At 39.3% G+C, this 25,256-nt stretch overlaps 1 protein-coding gene across 1 annotated transcript in view; it reads left to right on the forward strand.

Annotated features, from left to right (window-relative positions):
- Positions 1-25,256, forward strand: part of fer (fer (fps/fes related) tyrosine kinase) — a 120,720-nt gene that overhangs the window by 76,359 nt on the left and 19,105 nt on the right. Inside the window, exons 10-13 of the mRNA XM_072281363.1 lie at positions 12,304-12,396; positions 14,576-14,779; positions 17,054-17,176; positions 21,881-21,937. Of these exons, the coding sequence (XP_072137464.1) occupies positions 12,304-12,396; positions 14,576-14,779; positions 17,054-17,176; positions 21,881-21,937 (477 nt within the window). The remainder of the gene's footprint in view (positions 1-12,303; positions 12,397-14,575; positions 14,780-17,053; positions 17,177-21,880; positions 21,938-25,256) is intronic.

The raw sequence follows: 25,256 nt of genomic DNA on the forward strand, positions 1-25,256 counted from the left end.
AAAGAAGACCTGCATGATCACAAGGAGAGCAGGAGAGCATACCAGCTCCACGCTGACAGCATCAGGGGTCATAATTGAACCGGAGCCGTGAGACAGCTGCTTTACCATCTCTGCCACCACTTTATATGTCATGTATCCATATTTCATATGTAAGTCCTATCATCCCTAGATTCAATCTGGCAAACTGTTAATTATGCTCCCTCCACAAGAAAGACATGCTTCCTCAGATCAGGAGATCAAAACTATGCAAAACTATCCTTCTCTTCGAAAACAAGTTTTTTTTCTCTCTCTCTTTTCTAGTTCTGACAGTGTTTGACTGAAATGTTAACTGTTTTTCACTTTTCGTTGGATGTTACTAAATGTCCTCTGTATCCATAATAGCACAGTATCCAACCCCTATCCCATAAATTTTATCTTGCACGCTAATCTGTTATAAAAAGCTTTCTGAAATTCCAAATGCATTATATAAACTGTCTTATGTATTTATGATTATTATGTTTTTTAAAATTATTGTGTTCTTTATCTTAATTGTGTTTTTTGGGCTGCATCAGATCTGCAGTAACAATTATTTTGTTCTCATTTACTGTTGTGTACTGGAAATGTCATTAAACAAAATTGAATCTTGAATCCACTAGTTCTTCCTCACAATCCAAAAATCTGCTTACTGTTAGGTTAATAGGCTGCTGTAAATTCCCTTGGTGTAGTTGGCTGGTGGGAGAATCAGGATATTAATGTATGTGTATATGAAAGTGGATGATGGGGAAGCAGAATTGATGGGTTTCCTCAGAGAGCTGGCATGGAAATAACAGGCTGGATGGCCTACATTGTGGGTAAATACTATATGGAATACAGATTGTTTGCCTTGTATCCAACACAGGAATAAAGCAATTTCACAATGTCCAATGCTGTGGACATCTGAACAGCAATTTTGTTTATCAGCATTTAAGTGCACATCTGCCCCTTAGGTCTCCTAAAGTTGCTGTTACACTTGCACAGAAACAATGATAAGCAGCAGTAGTATTAAGCTTATTTTAACAACCAAATGTAGTCTGTTAAACTCAAGTTCCACTTTTAAAGGAGGAGAAGCCAAGAAAGGGGGAAGGTAGCAGTATTGCTTAAAGAGAATATAACAATTCTGGAGAGAGAGGATGTTACAGAAGGTCAAAGAATCAATCTCTTTTGTTCAAGCTAAGAAACAATAGAGAGAACACTAAACTGCTAGATGTAGCCTTGGATAGTTAATTTCGGTGCCTTTAATTTTGCCAAATTTTGCTAGTGTTAAGAATGGACAGTGTGACGATTTTCTGAAATATGTCCAGGATAATTTTCTGGTTACTTGTACATGAAGGAAGGTGGCATTGTTGGAACTCTTTCCAGGGAATGAGGTGGGTCAAGTAGACCACATTTAACAGGAAAGACAGTGATCATAATATCACTAAAGTTTAAGTTAACTATTGAAAATGAGAAAAGGGCAATCCAAATTAAATGTAATTAATTTTCAGGAAGGACAATTTCATTGGGATGGGAGTGTATCTGACCTAGGCAAATTCAAGGTAAAAATTGACAGGCAAAATTGTAGCCGAACTGTGGTAAGTCTTTAAGGAAGGGAGAGTTCAGATGCAGGGAAAACAAACAAATTCAGAACTCCCATGAATGATGAAAGAGATGAGAGGAAGATAAAGTGAAAAATAATGTTTATGATAAAAACATTTTGTTTATAGAAGAAGCAGAGGAGAAGTAAAAATTAAATTGCGAGGGAAAGAGTTGAGTATGTGAAAAAGATATCTGCTGACATAAACAGGAACCCTGAAGTGTTCTGCAAGCTATAAAGATAAAAGGGCAGAAAATAGAAAAAAATTGGGGGCCTCTTAAAGTCAACACATTTTAAAATACTCATCTAGTACAGGAATAATAGAAATTAATTAAGGCAAGCCAACTCAAAATTTGTTAAGGGCAAATTATGTTTTAAACGGATGCCTGTCTTTTTGTTGGCTTTGTGGAACAATCTATGTTCCAAACCTATTCTGGTATCTGCCCCCCCACTTTTTCTTCGCTACATCGACGACTGCATTGGCGCTGCTTCCTGCACGCATGCTGAGCTTGTTGACTTTATTAACTTTGCCTCCAACTTTCACCCTGCCCTCAAGTTTACCTGGTCCATTTCTGACACCTCCCTCCCCTTTCTAGATCTTTCTGTCTTTATCTCTGGAGACAGCTTATCCACTGATGCCTACTGACTCTCACAGCTATCTGGACTATTCCTCTTCTCACCCTGTCTCTTGCAAAAATGCCATCCCCTTCTCGCAATTCTCCGTCTCCGCCGCATCCACTCTCAGGATGAGGCTTTTCATTCCAAGACGAGGGAGATGCCCTCCTTTTTTAAAGAAAGGGGCTTCCTTTCCTCCACCATCAACTCTGCCCTCAAACGCATCTCCCTCATTTCACGCACATCTGCTCTCACTCCATTCTGTCACCACCCCACTAGGAATAGGGTCCCCCTGGTCCTCACCTACCACCCCACCAGCCTCCGGGTCCAACATATTATTCTCCATAACTTCCGCCACCTCCAACGGGATCCAACCACTAAGCACATCTTTCCCTCCCCCCCCCCCGCTTTCCGCAGGGATCGCTCCCTACGCGACTCCCTTGTCCATTCATCCCCCCACCATCCCTCCCCACTGATCTCCCTCCTGGCACTTATCCTTGTAAGCGGAACAAGGATAAGTGTTACACATGCCCTTACACTTCCTCCCTTACCACCATTCAGGGCCCCAGACAGTCAGCTGGGGTGATATACTGTGTCCAGTGCTCCCGATGTGGCCTTCTATATATTGGCGAGACCCGACACAGACTGGGAGACCGCTTTGCTGAACCCCTACGCCCTGTCTGCCAGAGAAAGCAGGATCTCCCAGTGGCCACACATTTTAATTCCACATCCCATTCCCATTCTGACATGTCTGTCCACAGCCTCCTCTACTGTAAAGATGAAGCCACACTCAGGTTGGAGGAGCAACACCTTATATTCCGTCTGGGTAGCCTCCAACCTGATGGCATGAACATTGACTTCTGTAACTTCCACTGATGCCCCACCTCCCCCTTGTACCCCATCCATTATTTATTTTTATACACACATTCTTTCTCTCACACTCCTTTTTCTCCCTGTCCCTCTGACTATACCCCTTGCCCATCCTCTGGGTCCCCCCCCTTCCCTTCTCCCTGGGCCTCCTGTCCCATGATCCTCTCATATCCCCTTTGCCAATCACCTGTCCAGTTCTTGGCTCCATCCCTCCCCCTCCTGTCTTCCCTTATCATTTTGGATCTCCCCCTCCCCCTCCCACTTTCAAATCTCTTACTAACTCTTCCTTCAGTTAGTCCTGACGAAGGGTCTCGCCTGAAACGTCGACTGTAACTCTTCCTAGAGATGCTGCCTGGCCTGCTGCGTTCACCAGCAACTTTGATGTGTGTTGCTTATGTTTTAAACAGTTTGATGAAAATTTTTGCTGAGGGGACTGGTAGAGTCGATGAAGGTAATGAAGGAAATCAGGGTTTCCAGAAGGTTTCTGGTAAAGTGCCTCATAATGCATAACTGATTAACATGTCCTTGGCATTAGGTACTGAAGTCATGAAGACATCTTAGAGAGTTTGAGACTGTTTTCTTCAGATAAGAACATATTTAAGGAAGTCTTGATAGAAATATAAAATGTGATCAAGGTTTTGGACAGAATGATAGAGAAAGGCAGTTCCTTTTTGCTGAGGCATTTGAGGACTAGGGAAAAGAATTTGCCATGATATAAAGTAAAATGTTTTCATGCCCTATATGGTTACAATCTGGGCTGCATTGCCTACATATGCGGTGAAGGCAAGTTTCATTTTGGCCGTAAGGGGGAAACTGGATAAATACTGTATATGGTGGAAGTAAAATTTCAATACTACATAGGGAGGGCAAGAAGTGTTGGAACAAGTGAATTGCTCTGGTTGAAAGAGACCAAATTGCTGTCTTTTGGGCTGTAGCAATTCTATTATGCTGCCCTTTGACCTGCTGACTCAAACGTCTTATTTGCTGTACCATTAACAGCTGGCATTTTGATGTTCAGTAGTATTTTGAGCTGGTGCATATAGGGACAAGTTTAACTAATGACAGTTGCCTTTTGATTGCTCTCACAAAAATAGATGTAGTTTTTACTGTAGCTTTCAGGTATATATTTAAATTTAATTAATTAAAAAAAATTCATTCATCTTTCTAAGGGATTTGAACAGAGATGATTTCAATTAACAGCTCTTACTTGTAGTTTGCAGAGAAAAGCAAAATGCATTAATTCTTTCTATAGCTCAGGTAAAACTGAAAGTTGGGCCAGATTGTGCTGCAATCACCTCCCATAATACCTGCCAGCCAGCCACACTGAACTCATCTGGATAGAACCAACCTGACCCTCTACACTCAAATCATCCTGGCATATGGATTGCATTTCCAAAGGCTCATGGAACTTATGATGTTCTGTTGCATCCATGATCTAGGAATACTTTGATAGAGATATTAAAATTATTTAAATGTAGAGGGATAATATAATTATTTTTTAAAATAATGAATCATGTATATAAATAAATAGACTACCATAAAATGCTAATAATTAAAGCATGAACATAAAGTAAAATAACTTAAACTCAGCTCCACTTCGTTTTTCCTAAAAGGTCCCTGATCCCATCCAAATGCCATCTGGTCGGCAAAAGAAATCCAGCCCTTTTCTCCAGCACATGGGTGCTCTTCAGCTGTGCTCAGTGGTGGAGTGGCTGACGCCCAGCAAACCACACTAAACTAATAGGAAAGGGAAAATGAGCATAAATGATGGCAGACAGAAAGAAAGAACAAGTTGCCTAATGTTGGAGGTTTCAATGTTGGGTCCAGTGGGCTGCAACATATCCAGGCAGAAGATGAGATGTTGTTCCTCAGGCAGCCATTGGGCCTCATTATGATAGTGCAGTAGACCACAGACAGGGAGATCTGTGTAGGAGTGAGTTGGGGATTTGAAGTGACAATTGAAAAAGTTCCCCCTCAAGTCCCTTTTAAATCTTTCCCCCTCACCATATACCTATTCCCCCTAGCTACCCTGGAGGAAAGGCTGCTACCATACACTTTATTTATGTCCCTCATGATTTTATTAACCTCTATAAGAACACCCCTTACTCTCCTATTCTCTAAGGAATAAAGACGTAGCCCCATCAACCCGTCTCTATAACTCAGACTGACAACTTCTTCACAAATCTTTTCAGTACACTACATGGGAAGAAGTGCAAGTGAGTCACTGCTTCTGAAGAAAGGACTGCTTGGGGCCCCTGCATAATGAGAAGGGAAGATGTGTAAGGACTGCTGTTGCAGGTCTGCTGAGTGACTATATCATTTTCTGTCTTTATTTCAGATCTCTACCATCTGTAGTTTGTTGATGTTTATATTCTGATCATCTACATTATCTATTGTAAAGCTGTGCCCCCTGGTTTTGGATTTCCCTACCCTGGGGAAAAGATTGCTGCCATCCACCTTAGTTATGTCCCTCATTATTGTTGTTGCAATTCACTAGGATTGGTGATTGAACCATTTTCTTTAGTCTTTATGTGTTTCATGTGAAAGTGAGACTAGTTACTATGGTAACATGAACTGTTTTATTAAGCAGTTTAATTAATGGATTAAAATACTAACTGCATAGAATAATGTGGGTTATTATTAATATGTTTGTTATGTTTTTAAAAATCATCTGATTATGAATATTCTGCATGATAGTTGAACTAAATTGAAAACAGTTGTTTGGAATGTATTTATTTTGGCATTATTTTGCTATTGTCAGCTAAAGCAGTTTTTCCCCTTTTAGGGAGAGTTGTGATGATATGAGATTTAATTTGCATTGTATGGTTTAATTTAGTCTTATCTTTACTGCTGACGCTTGCTGGCATTGCGCTCAGTGCTGCACAATATAATCCTATAATTGAAGCTGAAAGTTATAAGATATATGAAAGAAAACTAGAAGCATTGCTATGTTTAGGTTTATTCAGCTCCATTTTCAGTCATACCAGGCAGCCTATCTGTCCCTCTTTGTTTTTCTTTCTGTCTTTTTCCTCCACCTCACACTTTTTGTCTCTTCTCTGACCTTTGATTCTCTCCCCATTCTCTCCAACTTTGTTTCTATCTCTCTCCTCTAATAACTTTACATCTGCCTCAACCCCACAAACCAAAACACTTATGTCTGCCTCAGATCCATCCAGTCTTTGTGTCTGTCTCCCATATTTTGCCTGTCTTTGCATTTTGATTAACCAATTCCTTAATCTAATTTACTAATTTCTTTTTAACATTTCTTCTTCTGTACTCTCATAATTCTCCTTTTACAAATTCGGATTATGAACCTTGGATTTCATCAAAGTAAAATATAACATTTACTCATATTTATCATCTTTAATACCCAGGGGCATCTCCACATTGACATAATTAATTAATCCAGTCATATTGTACGGTACCAGATCTTGCACAGCCTATTCTCTAGTGGGTTCCAGATTACTGTTCTGTGAATCTATCTGAAAACACTCTCCATAAATTTATCATCTTAGCTACCCTTGGCCATCTACTTTCTGCAATCTCCATGTAAATTAAAGCCTCCCATGTTCAGAACTCCACCACTCTGTCAAATCATGAGATCACAGTTAACGGACAGCTCTCCCACAGCAGCCTGGCCTTTTATATCTGATTTTCACCCAAACTGCTCCTGCATCTTGCTTTTTTGAACTTGTGCAATCCCTGTCTGCTGGACTAAGTCATAACTAATTTTCATAAATGCTGCTCAACTATTTTCTACATTTCTCTCTTTCCTTAATGTCATATACCCTTAAATATTCAGATCCCAATCAATATCTTTCTGAAATGTTATCAGATCATATCCTGCCGAAGAGTCTCTGCCCGAAACGTCCAACTGTACTTTTTTCTATAGATGCTGCCTGACCTAGTGAGTTCCTCCAGCATTTTATGTGTGTTGCTTTTTTTTTGTTTGTGCCATCAGTTCATTTGTTTGAGCACTCCATGCATTCATGTTCAAAGCCTTTGTATTTATCTTTATATTATTTCTGAACCTTTTGCTTTATCTGTTTTGCTCTTTGGTTTGTGCTCTGTCTGCTTTTTCTGTCACAATTTCTTTATCATTTCCCACATTAGTACCTTTCCCTCTAGTATTAGTGTCTGATAAATCCCTGTGATTTATGTCATTCTTGGAACTTCATCCCTTCTTCCTACTCTTGGATTTAAACTCCTCACAACTCTAATGTGAGTGGTTAGAATACCAGTTAAATGGCTGGTTAAAATACAGGTTCCATTGCAACTCAGAGATAAACCAACCCACCAGTACAGCTACTGCTTTCCCTCACTAGTAAACACTTACTTTTTCTAATATACTAGACATGCCTAAGTTTTCGTTTGGTGAGTTTAGAAAATATTAATGATTTATGTGAAGCTTTTTGCATTTTGCTTTATGTTTACATCTATAAATCCATCTATAAATAATAGTTGAGCACGATATCCAGAGAAGCTGCACAAGCAAATTTATGATACTGCATCGAACTCTACTTGTGTGCTTATGAGAGCCACTGATGATCTCACAATTAATTTGCTGACAAATCTGGATCATAAGTTTGACAACATATCTTTTCTGAAGAATTATTTCTCTCTGCAAAACAGGCACTACACTCTTTCACAACTCTTGTGTTGACTGGAGATCACAATGCACGCCTTCCTCATGAGAAAACAATTCATGTGGACTTTTTCTCCTTATTTCTTAGCACTAATGCAGATGAGTTAATCAAAAGTATGATGTCCGCAACTTTTAACTTGCTGAAATTTTTCATTCTGTTTTCATCCCTATCTTTTCGTTCCTGCTTTGCTCTTTTAGATAAGCAGTTCCCAACCTTTTTTTATGCCATTAAGGCTTGCCATTAACTGGGTTTGAGATGAAATCTTCAAGAAGCTCAAGTTCCAAAAACTGCAAAACTGCCTTCCACTCGAACACCCTATTTTTGTTGTTAAAATTAATTTCAGTAACTTAATGTGTTAATATTTCAGTGTTCTTCACAAGACTTGGAATAGGTGGGTGTATTGAGGAGAGATATGGTACCTGTGAATTGGAGTTGCTCTTTTTCGGTCCATCAAGGGAGCAGACAATTTCCAATTTTGGCCTCTAGTTCTGGTTAAATTTCATACCTGATCTGGAGACTTTAAGACAATTTTTTTCATTCTTCATTATCTTTCATTCCCCTCTTGAAATTTTTACCACTATTTTTCCATAAGACCATAAAACATAGGAGCAGAATTGGGCCATTCGGCCTGTCGGGTCTGTTCTGCCATGCCATTGTGACTATTTTAACCTTCTCAATCCCATTCTCCTGCTTTCTCCCCATAACTTTTGACACCTTACTAATCAAGAACTTATCAACATCCACTCTAAATATACCCAATGACTTGGTCACCACAGCTGTCTGTGGCAGTGAATTCCACAGATTCACCACCCTCTGACTAAAGAAATTCCTTCTTATCTCTGTTCTAAATGGACGTCTTTCAATTTTTCCATGCAGTTGCCTTGTTTTTTGTCATTATTAGATATAAATACCACTTCAAAGTTCAAAGTACATAAATGTCACCATATACAACTCTGAGATTCATTTTCTTGTGGGCATACATGGTAAATCCAAAAAAGATATTAGAATCAATGAAAAACCACAACCAATGTGCAAAAGACAACAACTGTGCAAATGCTAAATAAATAAATAACTAGATAGTTAGTTAGTTAGATAGATACATACATACATGCATAAATAGATAGAATGAAAGAACATGAGATGAAGTGTCCCAGAACAATTCAGTAATGGGGCGATTGAAGTTATCCCCTTAAAGAGCTTGACGTTTGCGGGATAATAACTGTTCCTGAACCTGGTGGTGTGGGTCTTGAGGCTCTTGTACCACCTTCCTGTTGGCAGCAGTGAGAAGTCAGCATTGCCTGGATGGTAGGGTGATGGTCCTTGATGATGGATGCTGCTTTCCTCAGTTGTGCTCCATGTAGATCTGGCTCAATAGTGGGGAGGGCTTTACTGTAATGGACTGGACCATATCCACTACTTCAATCTTCTATCTAACGTCTGCTCTCTACAGTTTGTGAGGATTTCCAGTTTTTTTTCTGTACTTCCCCTTGCCACTGATCAGATTCCTTGAAAGTATTTTAATTGAAAGAAATACTTTATGCCAAAATTGTTAATATATCTGTTCACAATAACGAACAAAACATTTTTTTCTAGCAATTTCTGTTTCTGTTTCAGATTTACAGTTTTTGTTTGCTTTATAACTAATAATACATCATGGTTTATCTTTAAATGTTCTGTAATTTTAATTTCTTTCAATTAATCCTGATGTAATTCGATATGCATTTTTTTCTAATTGGCAGAAATAATTCGCAATGTTTCCCAGTGCATATTTTAAAAATTATTCTGTGCATAGAATTGATTGTTTTTGTGAATTCTTGAAAAATTAAAACATAATCATTTACAAATCTTTGGAAACTCTATTTAATGTAAACTCATGAGGTAATAAAGCTTTGAAACCGTACTGACCATCAAACACACATTTACACTAATCCCATTTTATTTTTCCCACATTGCGATCGACAGTCCCAAATTCTACCTCTCATCAACATACCAGGATCAATTTACAGTGGCCAACTAAACTACTAACTTGAACATTTTGAGGATGTAGGAGAGCAAATCGTACCTGAGTAGAAAAACACACAGTCACAGGAGCAATGTGCAGCTCTGCATAGACCAGAACAGGAGTCAGGATCAAACCAAGTTCACTGGTGTTGTATGTCAGCAGTTCTGCCAACTGTGCCACTGCACTGTCCTAATTTAATATAAAATAGCAAATCATGCTATTTGATACTGTGGCTTCTGTAAATGTTGTGTTACTTAATATGATGTATTCTATATGGAATGTAGAACAGTCCCCATATCCTACCATATCTGTAGCAACTATGATGCCATTGCAAGCTAATCCCATCTACTTGCACATGGTCTACACCCCTCTATTATATAGCCTGTTCTTCTTGTCCAAATGCCTCATGAATTTTGGTGCCATATCTACTTCCCCCTGTCTGTTCCAGGCATCTGCTACCCTCCATGTAAAATATACACCCTATCCTCATTATATGTGGGGGATGCGTTCCAGAGGGCTTCCTAAATATGTTTTATCTGTAATTTATTCACATTTTCATACCAATAAGAGACAAAAGCAGTACCACAAGACAACATTTGTATTATATTTTATCAATTTAAGGTAATATTCAATGTAATAAATCATAGAAAGTTAACATCCTAGGGTGAACAGTACTCACCAACAGTGGCAGGTGTGTTTGCTCCGGGAAATGAGTGGTTGTTGTGGTGTTGGGCAGCTTTACATGGATAAGGTGGATGGTTGTGGTCATCAGGATCATATCAAGCACAGCAAGGGGTGAAGGAAGACTCACAAAACTCTTAGAACTGCCGGCAGCAGAAGATGATACCGATTTGAGTAAAGTGGTGAGAGTTGTTTGCTTGGCAGCATTTTGTTTTTTTAGCATAAATTTGCTTGTAGGGAAGAAGGGTTGACGGCAGGGAACGACTGAAATGCTGACTCCGTTCTAAACGTGGGTCCATGTCCATCGCCATTTGTGCCAAGTGTTCCGACTTCCACCATTCCCTCACCATTGGTAAACTCCTGGGATTTTCAAAATCGTCTATTACTTGCAGCATCTGAGAGATAGTTCACCATAAAAAAAAAAACGCACGCCTTGAATGTGGATTACACCTTGGTTGAGTGGTTGAATCAGCGATGTTGTGTTAGGCGGCAGGAAACACACTGTTATGTTAGGATGAATGCTGTCCAAGTGTTTAGGATGGGCTGGCGCATTGTCAAGCAACAAAAGAACTTTAAAGGCAAGATTCTGTTCCTGACAGTAGCGTCCCAGAGCTGTGTTAACTTCAGCTGATGCCGCGCTGTTTATAATTTCCAACTTTTTTTCAAGTGTTAAAGCAGTTTTTTGTCGCTCAGCTGATGGGCCAGGGCATGGCATCGGACGCTTAGGAGGCATAGTTAAGTATTTCAAGCACAAAATCACTGCACCGTAGGTAAAACCAACAAAAGTTTAACAGCGCAAGATTGCGCATCCACACCTTGCCAAAGCCAATGCGAGGCTCGCGGGAGTGAAATTGTGAGGCGCGCACACCTGTCTTGTATTGGCAGGAAAGCAGTGCTTCTCATCCCAACAGTGAGACTGTAACGCGTGCGCACGTGACTTGTACTGGCGGAAAAGCAGTGCTCCTCGCATAACTGTGAATCCGCATTGTCTGAAGACGCATATAACGAGGATAGGGTGTAATTAAAATAAACCTCCCTCATAAAGTTCCTTTAAACTTTCCCCCTCTTATTTTAAAGCTGCACCCTCTAATATTTGACATTTCTGCCATCTACCCTATCTATCTCTCACAATCCTATATATCTTGATCAGTCATGCCACAGTCCCTGAAGCTACAGAGAAAACAGTCTAACCTTTCCCCATAGCCAACACTCTTCAGACAGTGTCCTGGCAAACCTCCTCCATAGTCCCCACATTCCTCCTGCAATATAGCAACCAGAACTGTACACAACACTGCATATATCAACTTATAGAGCCTTATTGTATAAAACAGGCAGTTCAGCCCATCTCCTCCATGCTGACTGTGTTGCCCAGTAAGCTAGTCCTAACTGCCCATGTTTGGCACGTAGCACTCTAAAGCTATCCATGTACTTACCTTTTTGGTTTTTAAATGTTGCAAATGTGCCTGCCTTAAGCACCATTTCTGGCAGCTCGTTCCAAATATGCACCACCCTTTGCATGAGGAAGATGCCCCTGATGACCTTTTAATTCTCTTGCTTCAGATCTTAAACCTATGGTCCCTTGTTTTTAGCACCTCACTCTGCTTTTATCCAGTCCACGCCCCTCATGATCTTATATACCTTTGTCAAATCACCTTTCATTCTGTTCCAAGATATGTAGCCCAACTCAAATTCCACACAGATATATGGGGTACCCCTCCCCATCACTTCCCAATGCTCAACATCCTGAGTTTGACCTCAGCTATATTGAAATATTTAAACATTAGTATATGAATTGAACAAAGGTAACCTGATTAAATCTTGATTAGGCTACGAATCTAAAATCTAGAATCCAAAAGAATGTGTGCTTTATTGTAAATAATTTGTATTCTTATTTTCAGGATAAAGGAAAAGATAAGATTTCAAAATTTGATTCCATTCGACATTCCATTGCTGGGATCATGCGATCACCAAAGAATTATTTGAGCTCATCTGTAAGTAACAGTATTTTCATATGCATTATTTGACATATAATTCAGGCAAATTCCTTGCCTTTTTTTTTAACCATTAATTTTCAGAACAATTCTAAATGTTTCTGCAAAGTATGGAATTTATTGTTTTCTGCCTTGTTACCCAGAGAAGTTGGAAGTAGACAATTTGTATTGCTGCTTTCATATGCGATTACTATGATAACCTGATGCATTTTGTTTCTGAGGCAAGTAACAATGAATCATTTGAAGTTAATTGTGTTCCATTTCCTTTATTGAAATGCATTGAATAAGTAAGTTGCCCCTTTTTTTAATTATAAGGGGCATAGAACGAATATTATTATTAGAGATACAGTACGGTAACAGACCCTTCCTGCTCAACAAGCCCACATTACACCCATTAGCCTGCTAAACGATAATGCATTTAGAATGTGACTGGAAACCAGTGGAAACCCACTTAGTCCCGGGGAGAATATGTAAGCTCCTTAAACCAACCATCACTCAACTTTTCCCCTTAACAGAGCGTCACAAGACCAGTTTAAGCAAAATTTTTCACACAAAATGTGGTTACAATCTAGAATTTAATGCCTGCAAAGGTGGGGGAGACTGGTACTCTCACAGTATTTTAAAAGTATGTGCACGTGAACTTGAATTGCCAGGACATTGAAAGCTCAAAGTCAAGTTTGTCATGTGCACAAGTACATATTTACACAGTGGTAATGAAAATTTACTTGTAGCAGTGTCACAGGCACATAGCATCAGATAGCCACTCACACAAAAGTAAACATAAGTTTTTCACAACTTTTACAAGAAAGAGCACAATTAGAACAAAAAGAAAGTCAATTGTAGTGCAAAGTGGTCATAATGTTGCTACACTGAGATAGTGATTGGGGTTGTGCAGATCAGTTCAGGAGCTGATGGTTGAAGGGAAGTAGCTGTTCTTGAACCTGGTGGTGTAGGATTTTAGGCTCTGTATCCCTTGTCCAGTGGTAGGTGCAAGAAGATGGTATGGCCCAGATGGTGGGGATCATTAAAGACAGATGGAGCCTTATTGAGGCAGCAGCTCATATAGGTAGTAATGATGGTGGGGAGGGATGTACCTGTGATGCACTGGGCAGACTCTGCTACTCTCCCCAACTTCTTGCATTCCTGTGCATCTACTGCAAGCTGCAGCAAATTGTTTTTGTATACATGAGTATATGGTGCTTAGCATTGACGTGTTGAGCTGAAGGGCTGTTTTGTTTTTGATTTTGTGCCTATCTATGATACTTAATTTCTGAATGTGGTAATTTAAAAAAAATTTATTCGTATGTTCATAATGGGGAAAATTTGGCAATGTATTAAAATATCATTGATTTGTTATTTTTCTCCATAATCAATTTTCTTAAAAACAAATATTTTAATATTAAGGAATCGAGTGTGATTGACATTATATATATATATATATATATATATAGAGAGAGAGAGAGAAATAATTACAGGAATGAATCAATATAATGTAAGTGTGTGATCCAATTCCTTTGTAATTTGAAATAGTTATTATCAGTGTTTGCTTTCTATTTCTTTCTTGATCTCTCGCTCTTTCTTATACGTATACAAGATGGCAGCAGGCTAAACCAAAAAAACAATTTTTAATTTCATATAACTTAACTTTTGTTTGGACAATTGTGTTTATTAAAGAGAGATCACAGAATTCAGCTTTTGGTCATTTAGTCTACATAGACCAGGGGAACACCTTGTTTCTGCTGGTCTGTAGTTTTGTATTTTAACTAAACATAGCATAACATTTTCTGTCATAGTGGTAGCTGTCCTATCATTAGTCACCAGTATTGTACAGTGATATGGCTTTTGTATTAATGTACATGTACTGAAATCTTAAAGGTTCTGCAGGAATTCATTATTACTTAGCAGGTCTTGCAAAGGAATCTTTTCTACCATAATTAATGTTAATTATTGACATGATGATAGTTTCGTGTGTTAAACTTCTCATTATAAAATATCTTGGAAATGCTACAGCATTCCATCAAAATTTAATACTTTCTAAGCTATTATTACTATTTAGAATACTCAATGTTCCTATTAACTGCCTCATTTTTTTACATGTGGAATTTCAAATATAATTGTTTTAATGTATTATAGATTGCTTGGACATTTTTCAAAATTAGGAACATTTTATTTCTTTTAGTTCTTTGATGTGATGCCTTCCAGCGAGAAACCTTTATCTGAACAGGACTGGTATCATGGAGCGATTCCTCGGATAGAAGCCCAGGAGCTGCTGAAACAGCAAGGGGACTTTCTAGTCCGAGAAAGTCATGGCAAACCTGGTGAATATGTCCTTTCTGTTTACTCAGATGGGCAGCGCAGACACTTTATCATCCAGTATACCGATGTAAGTAGTTATGGGGGAAAAGAAAGCTTTATTCATCCACTGATAAATTTTTGTGCAAGTTTAAGTTGAAAACATGAACATTTCATCCTGCTGTGCTGCAACATCACTCCTGAGGGATCAAGGATTATTCTCTTCCAGTTTAGTTCTGAGCATTTGAAAGAGCTGAGGAGGCGAATGTGGACTCTGCAGATTCTGGCTTTAGAGATGTTTGACAATGAGGGGTTGGTTTATTTGGGAGCTGAAGCTCTCTTACCACTGAATTCACTGGACTTTTAAGTACTTCTAATGAAGTGCCCTCACAAATATTCATTTTGAGCAGAGAGAGGTAAGAGATCCCTTGAGCCTATGAAGGTGTTACATTTTCTCGGGGAAGCTTTGAAAATCTCCTTTAATCAGTTCCACTGTCTGTCTAATAATTGATTTCAAGATAGGCTGTGTCATGATTGTAGTGTCGTGATGTACCAATCAGACTGAAATATGATTACAGTCTTGATTCTGGGCTGGTTGACTTGGAACAGAATTCTGATGTTGATTTATATAACCTGCAAGTGGATTTGAAGGATTTTGCAGTGTCAGTGTTGGCAATACTTCTCTAATGCTTTGAGGTGCCTCTCCATCAGTAGTCCATGCTTCAGAATTATACAGTGGGGGGTGGGGTCAGGATCACTTATCTAATGTTTTCTTACACTTAGGAATTGTGACTTGAAGTAAACAGTTAGCTTGCTTTCTGTGTGTAAATTAATTATTGGCATGTTGAAGATTGAACGTGCACGCCCATCCCACTCCAATACCACCAGCTCCAACGCCGCTTTACATAAAGCCTCTTGATATTCTCTTTCATTGTGAGAGGGTTATTTTGAAATAACAGTCTCTAGTTTCCAGTTAACTAAAGTAATTTATTTGATTTGCCTTGTTATTTCTCTAAACATATGAAATTTCCCGAGCATCTCTTCAGTTCCTTGCTTACTCCTGGTGGATTTCTTTCCAGTGTTTGTCCCATGTAAACATATATGCTCCACAAATATTATAAGTGCAGAATTTTGCAACACAAGTGGAAGCAGTTCAGCCTGTACAGAGCCCTATTTATGTTCTAGTTTATCAGTGTGTTAAGCTTTCCCTGCTTTTCTGCAGAAGTGCAATTTATTTTGATTCTCCTTCTAAAATATGCGTATACCTCAATTTATCCTGCTGAATCTGTTCTTAAAGTAGGCCTGTCATCTTATTTGGCATGCCGGTCTTTAAAAAGGAAATAACTGCTCAAGGGACTGCAGAAAGTTTCCAGAAGTTCTGTGTCTTTCCAGTGCTGCTTCTCCAACTCCCATCACCCTGTCCCTCAACCTGGGGCTTGCTGCAGGGTGTTCAGTTATAAACAAGAAGCCATCTGCCACTAGCTTTCTTTTGTTTCATATGCTTGTTATCTCTGTGCTAATTATCATTCCTAAAGTACATCAAAAAGAAAATGCAGCAAACATTCAGAAGGTCAGGCAACATGTATGGAAGGAGAAACAAAGTTAACATTTCAGGTTTGAGGACTTCATTAGGTCCTTCATTAACTCTGTTTCTCTTTCCAAAGATGAAAGGGAACTTGGGCCCCATATTTAAGAAAGGATGTGATGATTTGGAGAGGGTCCAGAGGAGGTTTACGACAATGATCCCAGGAATGAAAGTGTTCGAAAGCTCTGGGCCTGCACTCATGGAGTTTAGAAGAGTGAAGGGGGGGATCTCATTGAAACCTACCGAATAATAAAAGGTCTGAATATAGAGTGGACATGGAAAGGTGTTTTCAGTCGTGGGACAGTTTAGAATCAGAGGGCTCAGTCTCAGAATATAAAGATGTCCCTTTAGAAAATAGATGAGGAGAGATTTCTTTAGGCAAAGGGTGGTGAATCTGTAGAATTCATTGTCACAGACAGCTGTGGAGGCCAAGTCATTGGCTATATTTAAAGCAAAGTCTGATAGTTTCTTGATTTAAAAAGGGCATCAATGGTTACAGGGAGAAGGCAGGAGATTGTACTGAAGAGGGGAAAAAAAAATCAGCCATAATCAATCAGCTGGTGGAGCAGACTCAATGGCTGAATGGCCTAATTCTGCTTCTGTGCTTTATGGCCATATGATGGCTGAGTGTCCTCTGTTTTTATTTCAGATATCTAGGATCCACAGGTTTATTTATTACTTGTAATACTATAGATTGTTAGGCTGTTGCTACTTGGCTTGCAAAATATTTTCTTAAGTCCATCTATAATTCTATGTACTTTTTCTAATCTCTTAACGCAGAATCAATATCGATTTGAAGGAACTGGATTTCCCACGATACCTCAGCTTGTAGAATACCACTACAGCACAAAGCAAGTAATCACAAAAAAATCAGGAGTGGTCCTCTTAAATCCTGTTGTTAAAGTAAGTGTACTCAGGCAACTAGATTAGAGTATTTCACTTTAACACTAGTTGAAATTAGTTGATCTGAGCAGCACTATTAAGCAAGCATTGAGTAATTCAGTCAGTATTTTGTAGCTTTCCCTTCTGAAGCCTGCTGCTAAAATGGTTACTTTATTCAAGTCTTTCACACTATGTAATACAAATAATAAAACCAGTAAATCTAGAGCTTCTGCACTTAACTCTTTCATGATTGAAATATTAAATCCGAATTATCTGATGAGTTTTGTACTAATAGTCTAAAATAGTAAATAGAATATTAGGCTGGCAGATAATAGGATCGCTGTGAAATGGATAATCTCCAGTAAGGATCTGAATCAGAATCGGGTTTATTATCACTGACATGTCATGGAATTTGTTATTTCGAGGCAACAGTACAGTGCAGTACATTAAAAAATACAGCAAGTTACAACAATAGTAAAGTAAATAAATCATGCAAAAAGAGCAAAATAGGAATGTAGTGTTCATGGGTTCAGGAACCTTTCAGAAACCTCACAGCAGAGGGATAAAAGCTGTTCCTAAAGCATTTGAGTGTGCGTCTTTGGGCTCCTGTACCTACCCCATTGATGATAGCAATGAGGAGAGGGCATGCGTTGGATGGTGAGGGACCTTCATGATGGATGCTGCCTTCTTGAGGCATTGCCTTTTGAAGATGTTCTTGATGTTCTTCTGCCCATGTTGGATTTGGCTGAGTTTGTAACCCTGTGCAGACAAAGCCAGTTCTGTCATGGGCATCAATCACAAGCATCACCTGTCCCTATAGCTTCCTGTTCTACCCTAAGTAAAAAAAACGTTTTACTTAAGGTATATTTTCTGCTTCATTGTAATTTGTTTTTCCTGTTAAACGCATTTGAAGCTAGCAGCTCCAGCACAGTCCAGCCAAGTATCTCTGACACCTCACCAGTCCTGCTTTTGTATCAGCATTCGGGTAAATCTCAACAACACTCCAACTACCAAAGGTACACTTGTTTATTAGAGTCTCTGCAGCAAGATAATTGCTTAGATTTACTTGGTGGGGCTCATTGCACATACTTGCTGTCCACAAGTCAAATTGATCTGCACTTGCTGGGCAATGTCCTGCTGGAATCCTGCGGGGAAACCCAGCATAATAACAGGCCTCTCATAATCTGGTCACAAAAGTAAGCCAACATGCCCTCCCCTTGAAACTACCGAAAAAAACCTTTGAAACTCTCTAGTGTCATGTTTATCAAAGCTCTAATTCCCCCCCCCCACTACATTGATGTTACCCTCACACGTATCTCTTCCATTTCCTATATATCTGCGCTCACCTCACCTTCCCACCACTGAAATAATATTAGAGTCCCTCTTTCCTTCCACCCCTTCAGCCTCCGCATCCAGCACATTATCCTCTGCAAGTTCTGCCATCTCCAGTGGGATCCCACCACTAAACATGTCTTTCATGTCTTTACGCACCCCCCTCCCCACTTTCCACTTGCTGCGGAACTCCCAACACAATTCTCTTGTCCATTTGTTCCTCTCAACTAATCTCCCTCCCAGCACTTATCTCTGCAAGTAACCCAAGTACTACACCTGCCCATCTCCCTCAACTCTGCTAAGGTCCTTCCAGGTGAGGCAACACTTCACCTGCGAATCTGCTGGGGTTATCTATTGTGTCCAGTGCTCCTGATGCGGCTACCTCTACATTGGTGAGACCCTTTGAAAATTGGGGGACCGCTTCGTCGAGCACCATCTGCCGCAAGTGGGATTTCCTAGTAGCCAAACATTTTAATTCCCATTCCTGTTCAACATGTCGATCCATGGCCTCCTCTTGTGCCAAGATGAGGCCACCCTCTGGGTGGAGGAGCAACACCTTGTATTCCATCTGGGTACCCTCCAACCTGATGGCAATAATATCAATTTCTCATTCCGTTGAACAATCCTCCCGCCCGCCCCCCCCCCCCATTCCCCACTCTGACCTTTCACTTCTTCTCACTTGCCTATCGCTTCCCCTGGGTCCCCTCCTCCTTGACCTGTCCCACCCACCTGGCTACACCTATCACCTTCTAGCTATCCTCTTTTCCCACCTCCCACCTTTTTTATTCAGGCATCTTGACCCCCTTCCTTCCCAGTCCTAAAGAAGGGTCTTGGCTGAAACGTCAAATGATTATTCTTTTCCATAGGTGCTACCTGACCTGCTGTGTTCCTCCAGCATTTTGTATGTTTTGTTTTGGATTTCCAGTATCTGCAGACTTTCTCGTGTTTGTGATTTTAAAGCTCTCATTTTTTTAATGCTTTTAAATTTCCCTGAGGTTCAAAGGCCTTTCGAAAATAGTAAGAATCAAATAAGCAATTGATTTTTAAACTGTTAAATTGTTTCATATTTTATAAATATCAAAAATACTTAAGGATAATTCACATTATTGTAAACTCAAATGATGAACTTTGCTCTTTTCTTTATTGCAACTATAAAATCCCTATTCAAATGATTGGACGTCAGGATTCTAAACCAGGACTAACTTGGTCCAGGCTCCAAAAGGAGATCCCACGGTTTAAATGTTAAGGTCCTGTTCCATTGCCAGACCTCATACACAATCCAGTGATGGAGATTGGTGATGATTTATCAGCTGGAATCAGTCAGCAGTTCTGGCCCTCAATTCTAGAACATACTGGCAATTTATACTAGTGAATTCTGGCAATACCCACCATCATCTTGGCCAATAATCCCTCTTGTTGTGGACTACCATGATCAACATTTCAAGGGTTTCTCATTGACATTAGGATAAGCTCAGCTCCTGAGCATTTCTTTTTTTTTTGACCCAGTGGCTCCTGCATTTGGAGTGAATTTTAAATTTTTGTGCATATATATTTTAATTTAAAACCAGCACATCATTATTTCCAGATTCTTATATAAAAAAAATAAAAAATTCCACAGAGTAATGTAACCACTTAAACTACTTCAATTTTTATTCATTATGTGCCAGTACCTACGAGGCACAAAAATGGGTGAACAGAGTACCTGAATTTAATTATGTAAATGAATTAAATGAGGTCAAAAACCAGGAGGCATAATTTTATTTTCACTGGTAGAAGAATTTGAAGGAAAATGAAGATTCTCTTGACCAGACAGTGATAAGGGCTTAGAATTCACTGTCAGAAAGGGAGGCGGTGACAGAAGCTCTCACCAAATTTAGTCAGTGCTTAGATGTTTACTTGAAGAGCTGTGATCAGTAATGAAATGGAGCAGTTGCTAAAAGGTCAAAATTTCTACATGGATTTTGAGAACGTTTAGTTTGATTAGCACCAACATTACAGTCTTAATGGTCTTTGTTCTTGACCTTCAGTCTTAGGTTCTTGATTAGCTAGGGCATCAAAGGGTATGGGGAGAAAGCAGGGGAGTGGGGATGACTGGAAGAATTGGATCAGCCCATGATTGAATGGCGGAGCAGATTCGATGGACCGAATGGCCAACTTCTGCTCCTATGTTTTATGGTCTTGTTATAAACTTAGATGGATCTATAAACTGCTTCATTTAATGGCAATGGACCAAAAACAGATCCCACATTTTAAATGTTAAGTTCCAGTTAAGATCCCCCATACACCTGCCTCAATGACTATCGTCCAGTAGCACTTGAATACACTGTGATGAAGTGCCTTGAGAGGTTGGTGATGAAAAATATAAACTCCTGCCCGAGAAACAGCTTGGATCCACTCCAATTTGCCTACTGTCTCAAAAGGTCAATAACAGGCTTAATCTTGGATCTCCTGGACAGCAAAGATGCATACATCAGGGTGCTCTTCATTAACAACAGTTCGGCATTCAATGCTAAGATGCCCTCAAAACTAATCAATAATGCTTCAAGACCCAGGCCTCAGTACTTCCTTGTGTGACTACCTTAGTCATGTCTTTTACTTTTTTGTCCTTTCCATCAATTTATCACATTTTCTTTGCAGCTTCTTTTGTGACACTCATTGTTTACTACACTTCCTGTTTTAATGTAATGCGGAAGTTTAGCCACTGATTGATCTAAATCTATATCCAGATTAAATGTTCGCAGTAAATCTAGCGAAAACATTTGAACTTTGCAGAATACTGCTACCAAGTTCTAACTGAATGCCCTGATATTGGCTGTTTCAAGCTATCTCTGTGTTTCAAAGGTCAATAGTTTATGACTAAGAACAGCATTGTAATGAAAATGATGAATACGAGCCTTTATCTACATAATGTGTCCATGATATTTATGGTAAAAATGGTAATCTGATCACTTGAAGAAATAAAATTCCAAAATGCCTGTGCATAAATAATGTGGGAATTTCTAATATACTCCATTCCTTTGTATACATTAAGAATGAGCTTTGTAGAAGATGAGTTTAATCAAGCACTGTATCCCTAGAGTGATTATCCATTTATTTCTATGTTGTTGTTGCATCATGGTTGATCATTAGAATTGCATTTTGTTGATTAGAATTGCCTGCTGTTTATATTATTAGCAATTAAATAAAATATTTTGCGTAATTGTGCCACCATATGCCAATTTTTCTGAAATATGCAGCTTGATTTAAATCATGTTGCATCCAAAATTTTAGAATCACTGTCTCATAACATTTGAATTATTCATTGATATCTTTGCTACTTTTTGTACATAACATTCAATTTGCCTAAAGTAAAACATGTGGCTTATTAAAACATGCTTTTTTGCTTTGGCACAGGACAAGAAGTGGGTTCTCAGTCATGATGATGTCACTCTTGGAGAATTGCTTGGCAAAGTAAGTGGAAAAGATAACTTTCACTGATTGATCTTACTAAAATGTACAATTCCATATGTTCATTTGTTGTATTTACAGATGTTACTGGTATTTATTACTTCAACTGAACAGTATAAATGTGTTCAGTTGATCAACATTTTTGTCTTATTTTGATTAATAAAGGTTGTTTTTTAAATTCTTAATTAACTCATTTGATGCATCTTGTGTGTGTTGCTCTGGTTTTCCAGCATTTGCAGAATCTCTTGGGTTCTTAATTCATTCTTCTGGCTAGTTGAGCTCAGTTCTCAAATCAAAGAAGCAAGTTTGGAATTGAGCTCAATGAGTAATCAGGCAATTTGATTCCAGTCCTCAGTCCCTGCTGCTGTTCCTCATGTGAGCAAATGCTGGAATGACTTCACCTAAGTGCCAAAATTATAGAAACTAACATAAATCCCTAAGACCTAAATCCCTATAAGGACCTAAGTCAGCAATGGCCAATGCAAGAAATAGTAAATCTAGATGCTGGCTTCCATATACAGAGTATTTTATAAAGTAATAATATATTTAGAGTACATATAATTTAAAATTTTTTTTGAAATTTTCGTTTAAGAAAACATGGTTAAAAGCTTTAACTAGTAAAGAATCTCCACAGTGCAGATAAATGGAAAATACTGGAAATCAGATAATAGAAATGCTGAGGCAACCTGTTTCAACATTTCAGATCTTGTTTTAATGTTTATTCCTGTAAGCAGACTTAAGCCAAACCTGGAACTGTCCTACTATTTATGTTTACATTGCAAAGAATATTAAAAATACATGGAATGCTGTACTTGCTGTGCCCTTAAATTGTATAGTGTTTAAAAATACTTCAGAGTGATCCAAAAATATTCAAGAAATTCACATTTGGAAGACATATTCAAGATTCTGTTTTTTTAAAATCTCAGACAGTTTGTTTCACCTGTAATATCAAGAGAAATATCAAGAATATTTCTGTAATATCAAGAACAGGGAGATAATGAGTCTGAATGTGTGGCTGAGGAACTGGTGTAGGAATCAAGGATTTACATTCTAAGACCACTGGGGTATGTTTCGGGGTAAGGATGAATTGTACAAAAGGGATGGGTTGCACCTTAATAAGTGGGGCACCAGCATTCTGGCAGCCAGGTTTGCCTCTGCAACACGGGTGTGTTTAAGCTAAGTTGTTAAGTTGTGGGGGGGAACAAACTGGAAACATAAGGATGGAGATAAAGGGAAAGTGAGAATAAGAAAATTTAAGAATGACAGCAGAATCAACAGAGCAGAAAGCTCAAGAAGGGTTCGTACAGTATGGCCAAGTGATATAGGAACTGATATGGGAGGTCAGGGGAGTAATGAATTAAAAGTATTGTATATGAATGCACGGAGTATAAGAAATAAAGTGGATGTGCTTGAGGCACAGTTGAAAATTGGTAAGTATGATGTTGTGGGAATAACAGAGACATGGCTTCAAGTGGACAGGGCCTGGGAAATGAATATTCAAGGATATACGTCCTGTCGAAAGGACAGACAGGTGGGCAGAGGGGGTGGGGTGGCTCTGTTGGTGAGGAATGATATTCAGTCCCCTGCGAGGGAGGACATAGAATCAGGAAACGTAGAGTCAGTATGGATAGAACTGAGAAATTCTAGGGGTAGAGAGACCCTAATGGGAGTTATCTACAGGCCCCAAACAGTAGTCTGGATGTAGGGTGTAAGTTGAATCAAGAGTTAAAATTGGCATGTCGCAAAGGTTATGCTACAGTTGTTATGGGGGACTTCAACATGCAGGTAGACTGGAGCAACCAGGTTGGTACTGGACCCCAAGAAAGGGAGTTTGTGGAGTCCCTCCGAGATTCTTAGAACAGCTTGTACTGGAGCCTACCAGAGAGAACGCAATTCTAGATTTAGTGTTGTGCAATGAACCGGATTTGATCAGGGACCTCTAGGTAAAAGAGCCATTAGGAGGTAGTGACCATAATATGATAAGTTTTAATCTACAATTTGAGAGGGAGAAGTGAAACTCGTAAGTGTCAGTATTACAGTTGAACAAAGGGAACTGTGGGTGCTGTGAGGGAGGAGCTGGCCAAAGTTCAATGGAACAATACCCTAGCAGGGATGACAGTGGAACAGCAATGGCAAGTGTTTCTGGGAATAATGCGGAAGGTGCAGGATCAGTCCGTTCCAAAGAGAAAGAAAGATCCTAAGGGGAGTAAGGGGAGGCCGTGGCTGACAAGGGAAGTAATGGACAGCATAAAAATAAAAGAGAAGAAGTATAACATAGCAAAGATGAGTGGGAAGCCGGAGGATTGGGAAACTTTTAAAGAGCAACAGAAGGTAAATAAAAAGGCAATACGCAGAGAAAAAAATGAGGTACGAAGGTAAACTAGCCAAGAATATAAAGGAGGATAGTAAAAGCTTCTTTAGGTATGTGAAAAGAAAATAAAATAGTTAAGACCAAAATTGGGCCCTTGAAGACAGAAGCAGGTGAATTTATTATGGGGAACAAGGAAATGGCAGAGGAGTTGAACAGGTACTTTAGATCTGTCTTCACTAGGGAAGACACAAACAATCTCCCAGATGTAATAGTGGCCAAAAGACCTAGGGTAATGGATGAACTGAAGGAAATTTATATTAGGCAGGAAATGGTGTGGGATAGGCTGTTGGGTCTGAAGGCTGATAAGTCCCCGGGACCTGATGGTCTGCATCCCAGGGTACTTAAGGAGGTGGCTTTAGAAATCGTGGACGCATTGGTAATCATTTTCCAATGTTCTATAGATTCAGGATCAGTTCCTGTGGATTGGAGGGTGGCTAATGTCCCTCTCTTCAAGAAGGGAGGAAGGGAGAAAACAGGGAATTATAGACTGGTTAGCCTGACGTCGGTGGTGGGAAAGATGCTGGAGTCAATTATAAAAGATGAAATTACGACACATCTGGATAGCAGTAACAGGATCGGTCCGAGTCAGCATGGATTTACGAAGGGGAAATCGTGCTTGACTAATCTTCTGGAATTTTTTGAGGATGTAACTATGAAAATGGACAAGGGACAGCCAGTGGATGTAGTGTACCTGGACTTTCAGAAAGCCTTTGATAAAGTCCCACATAGGAGATTATTGGCAAAATTAGGGCACATGGTATTGGGGGCGGGGTACTGACATGGATTGAAAGTTGGCTGGCTGGCTGACAGAAAACAGAGAGTAGCGATTAACAGGTCCCTTTCGGAATGGCAGGCGGTGACCAGTGGGGTACCGCAGGGTTTAGTGCTGGGACTGCAGCTGTTTACAATATATATTAATGATCTAGATGAGGGAATTAAAAGTAACATTAG

Source organism: Mobula birostris, chromosome 17 (assembly GCF_030028105.1).
Source record: "Mobula birostris isolate sMobBir1 chromosome 17, sMobBir1.hap1, whole genome shotgun sequence".
Classification (NCBI taxonomy): Eukaryota; Metazoa; Chordata; class Chondrichthyes; order Myliobatiformes; family Myliobatidae; genus Mobula; species Mobula birostris.